Here is a 3634-nt window from a genome sequence, read left to right as displayed (position 1 = left end):
TACAAAATGCATGGCCGTACTCAAGCCACAGCCAAAATGAGGCTGATTTGGAGCCGGTATGCATTCAACCGTCACTGAGAGCGCCGTATAGGCACCGCGCCGGTGACGCTAGCCGCACCCCGGCTGAGACGTCGTCTTAACACCTACGCGCGGTCCCTATAACGGCGCCAAAGCGGTCTTCTCGGCACTACCGCGGCGTCCACGCGAGTGTAGACTTGTAGGCGGCCGTAGGCTATGACGGCGCCATTCCCGGCACTCCCGCGGCGTCCACGCGAGTGTAGACTTGTAGGCGGCCGTAGGCTATGACGGCGCCAAAGCGGTCTTCCCAGCACTGCCGTGGCGTCCACGCGAATGTAGACTTGTAGGAGGCCGTAGGCTATATAATATATAAATATATATATATATAATAGCGGTTTCAGCGTTTATTAGGCTGTAGGCCTGTCGCCGATTCTTAACACCGCAGAACATTCACAGCTTTTTGCGGTCTCGAATTCGCAACTCACTGCTACAATTCTGCTGTGCTTAACCGCCCGGCCTCCTCGCCGATTCTAACCAGAAACTGGCGCACAGAGCTGGGATCGAACCCACGCCTTTCTGCGCCAATCTTGGTACTCTGAACTTTAACCACTGGGCCACCCTGCCACTTAAAGGCTATGACGGCGCCTAGCTGTCTTCCCGGCACTGTCGCTGCACTACTGCGGCGTACACGCGACTACAGACTGGCAAGCGGCCGTTGGTAATGACCACGTAAATTTTTAGCTCTGAATTAGCGCGCCTGGAATTGGCCAACGAAGTGCACACTTTGGCCTACGAAGTGCCCGACACGTACGCGTATTAGGCGCGTAAAGGCCACCAATAGCGTACGCTGGCCTGACAAGCCCTCGATCCTTGGCAGTTGATATGAGCTTTGTGTTATCTCAGGCATAGCAAGAGGTGCCGATAAGAAAGAGATAAGCGAGTCATCAAGGCAGCCACACCCTTAGGTAGAACCAATTACCGGTACCATCCCCACCAAGGGGGTGGTGCCCCTTGGACGGGCGGTGCCGTTATCAGGGGGTACAGACGTTGCCAATATCAGATGATAGGACGCGGGTAATGTAAATCAGATGATAGGACGAGGGTAATGTGTATCAGATGATAGTACAAGAAGAGGTGTATCAGATGGTGGGACAAGAAGATGTGTATCTGATGATCGGACAAAGAAGATGTGTATCAAGCAACACCTAACAGACGCTCGGGCTCTCACCCACTATCCTGTTTATGCTGAGAAACATAGACGGTTTTCTACTATTGCTGAACAACAGGTATTGCTTGGGACTTCATGTCTGCTAGAGGTAGTCTATGCTATTACTGTATCGAGTTGTTTGTTTATATTAACTATATTTATATCATCTATATAATATATATCATAAATATATTATTCTAGGTTAGTTGAAGCATGAGTATATCTTTATTTTACTGATCACACCTGAATTTTGAATGTTATTCATTATTTGATTCATACGTAATTACCTTTCATTATTTTTAAGCCTATACCTTGTGCGTCAGTTGATACCAGGTGAAAGTATGAAATAAATTATTTTTAATTATATTGTGTATAATATTGATGAGGAGAGCTTTACCCTACTCATGCTTTTAATACGTTTACTTGTTGCTCTTAGATTATGAGTATAACTCCACAACAATGCTGGTGAATTTTAGTCGAATGAGTCTATGCTCTACATTCTAAAGACCTGATAGTCTGAAATAAAACACCTCTATAATTTAACCCATTTTGTACTGATGTTTACTCTATTTGCAGGCTTTTGGATACAAATATCATTGAGAACGGTTAATATATCTGTAAGTGAAGTTTAATCCCGAGCTCATGCCCTGACCTCTCAATGTGTCTGGAGGTGTTGAGCATCTTGTGCGGTGTGGCGCGTGGGCTGCAGTGGCTGCACAGCTGTGGTGTAGCGCATGGCGCCGTGTGCGCAAGGAACGTCGTCCTCGTCGACGGTACAGTCGCCAAGCTCACGGGCTTTGGACTGCTCTCCTACACCAACGACGTCTACGAGCCTGACTACCGGCGCTGGGTGGCACGAGAGCTGCTCACCCACTGGCCTGCCTCCAACGGTGGGGCTCCCAACCTCTTATTGTGGGTCGTATTTATTATTATCTGAACTGTAGACGCTTTATTTATATTACTGCAATCAAGGATTAACCCTCCTGCAATTTTATTGATGCACATTAAATTGCATTGGTCAAAGTTTGACCATTTACTGGTCGCAGGTCAGGAACACACCGCAGTGATGCTCATAGTTTGACTGGCCACTAACTGAGCGCTCGTACCCTGTATTGGTCACAGGTCTATAACGCACTGCAGGATGGTTACCGTTGATTGGTTACATACGTTGCTCTCATGTACAGGAGTCGCTGCTGGGGAGCAGGCAACTGGCGCGGCACGCTTGTCCTCAGTGCACGGGGACATATGGAGCCTGGGGGTGCTGATGTGGGAGGCTGTGACCCTCGGGGCGACCCCTTACCCCGACCTCCCCACCGACCAGGTTACCCCTCGCGTGCAGACTGGTTTACGACTTCCCCAGCCACAATACATCTCCAACGACCTCTACCAGGTGCGGCTTAAAACTCGAGGGGTGATCCTAGGTGGGGAAAGATGACTTTTCACTGGAGTTTTTTTGATTACGTAACTCTAGTCTGGATTAGAGAATTTTAAGTTGTCGTGTCCTGCTCCTTATTTATTTCCAACCTTTCTTCTTGGTCTTGATGTAGTAATTTCAACTTTCAACCTAAACTGTAATCATCGATATAAGGGGGTGGCGTCGACAGGATTTATAGTTATTGCAAGATACTAATTATTTCGACCCCTGTATTGAACTATCAATCGTATGGAAATCTCGATAGAGTTTTTAATTAAACATTTTAAAATACTGTCAGGTTTCTAGCCCGAGGGTCGGCGCGTGAAAAGGTTCTCACGCTGGCAGTTAAGTGACGAATTGACAAGGGAAAAGATACAAATAAGCTGTTCAACACTTGTATACTTAAGACACCAATTTCGCCCTAATACAGATCGACATAGAAATCCTATTCTTTAACAGATGTTCATGGGACAACAGAAATTTGGCAATACTACTTCAAACCCAGGACCGTAAATTACAACTAAATCAAAGACGCTAAACAAGGGTGGCTGACGGCCCTGCTAGTCTCCCAAATTTACACAGATGTACATCACCGAGATCTGTAGAAGCGACCCAGTCCAAGACGAGCCTGGCGGTGAAGTCCGGCGTGAACCCAGTTCTCCACAGTGCTCCCGTAGTTTTCCTCAATGACGACCCCGAAGTTTCGTATGGCTATAATATAGGTAGCTGCTGACGGCCAGATCGTGGTAGTTCTCTGCTGTCTGTAGGCCGGGGATGCTGGTTACTCTGGTAGTTCAGGATAACTTGCTTGAAGCGGTCGTAAGTCGTAGTTCCTTTTTCTCGATGGTAAGTCGTGAGATCTCAGAGCAGCTCCACTCTTTCGACAGAGCGGTTCCAATATTCTTCTTCGGTTGGCTTCTTCTCGGTGATATATATCGCGGTCGGCTGAAGTTGTCTGAAGAGACGTCGTGACTCAAGAAAATAACGAACACCAC

General features: G+C 47.5%; 1 protein-coding gene across 1 annotated transcript; it reads left to right on the top strand.

The window, feature by feature from the left end:
* The first annotated feature begins 1205 nt into the window (after nucleotides 1–1205).
* Nucleotides 1206–3628, top strand: LOC108671697 (tyrosine kinase receptor Cad96Ca). Its single transcript, XM_047881863.1, has 4 exons — nucleotides 1206–1304; nucleotides 1896–2115; nucleotides 2410–2615; nucleotides 3099–3628. The coding sequence occupies exons 1-4, from the start codon at nucleotides 1206–1208 to the stop codon at nucleotides 3150–3152; spliced, it is 579 nt and encodes a 192-aa protein (XP_047737819.1). The 3' UTR covers nucleotides 3153–3628.
* The last annotated feature ends 6 nt before the right edge of the window (nucleotides 3629–3634 follow it).

Source organism: Hyalella azteca, unplaced genomic scaffold (assembly GCF_000764305.2).
Source record: "Hyalella azteca isolate HAZT.00-mixed unplaced genomic scaffold, Hazt_2.0.2 contig9004, whole genome shotgun sequence".
Taxonomy (NCBI): domain Eukaryota; kingdom Metazoa; phylum Arthropoda; class Malacostraca; order Amphipoda; family Hyalellidae; genus Hyalella; species Hyalella azteca.
This window is presented reverse-complemented; position numbering and strand designations above follow the sequence as displayed.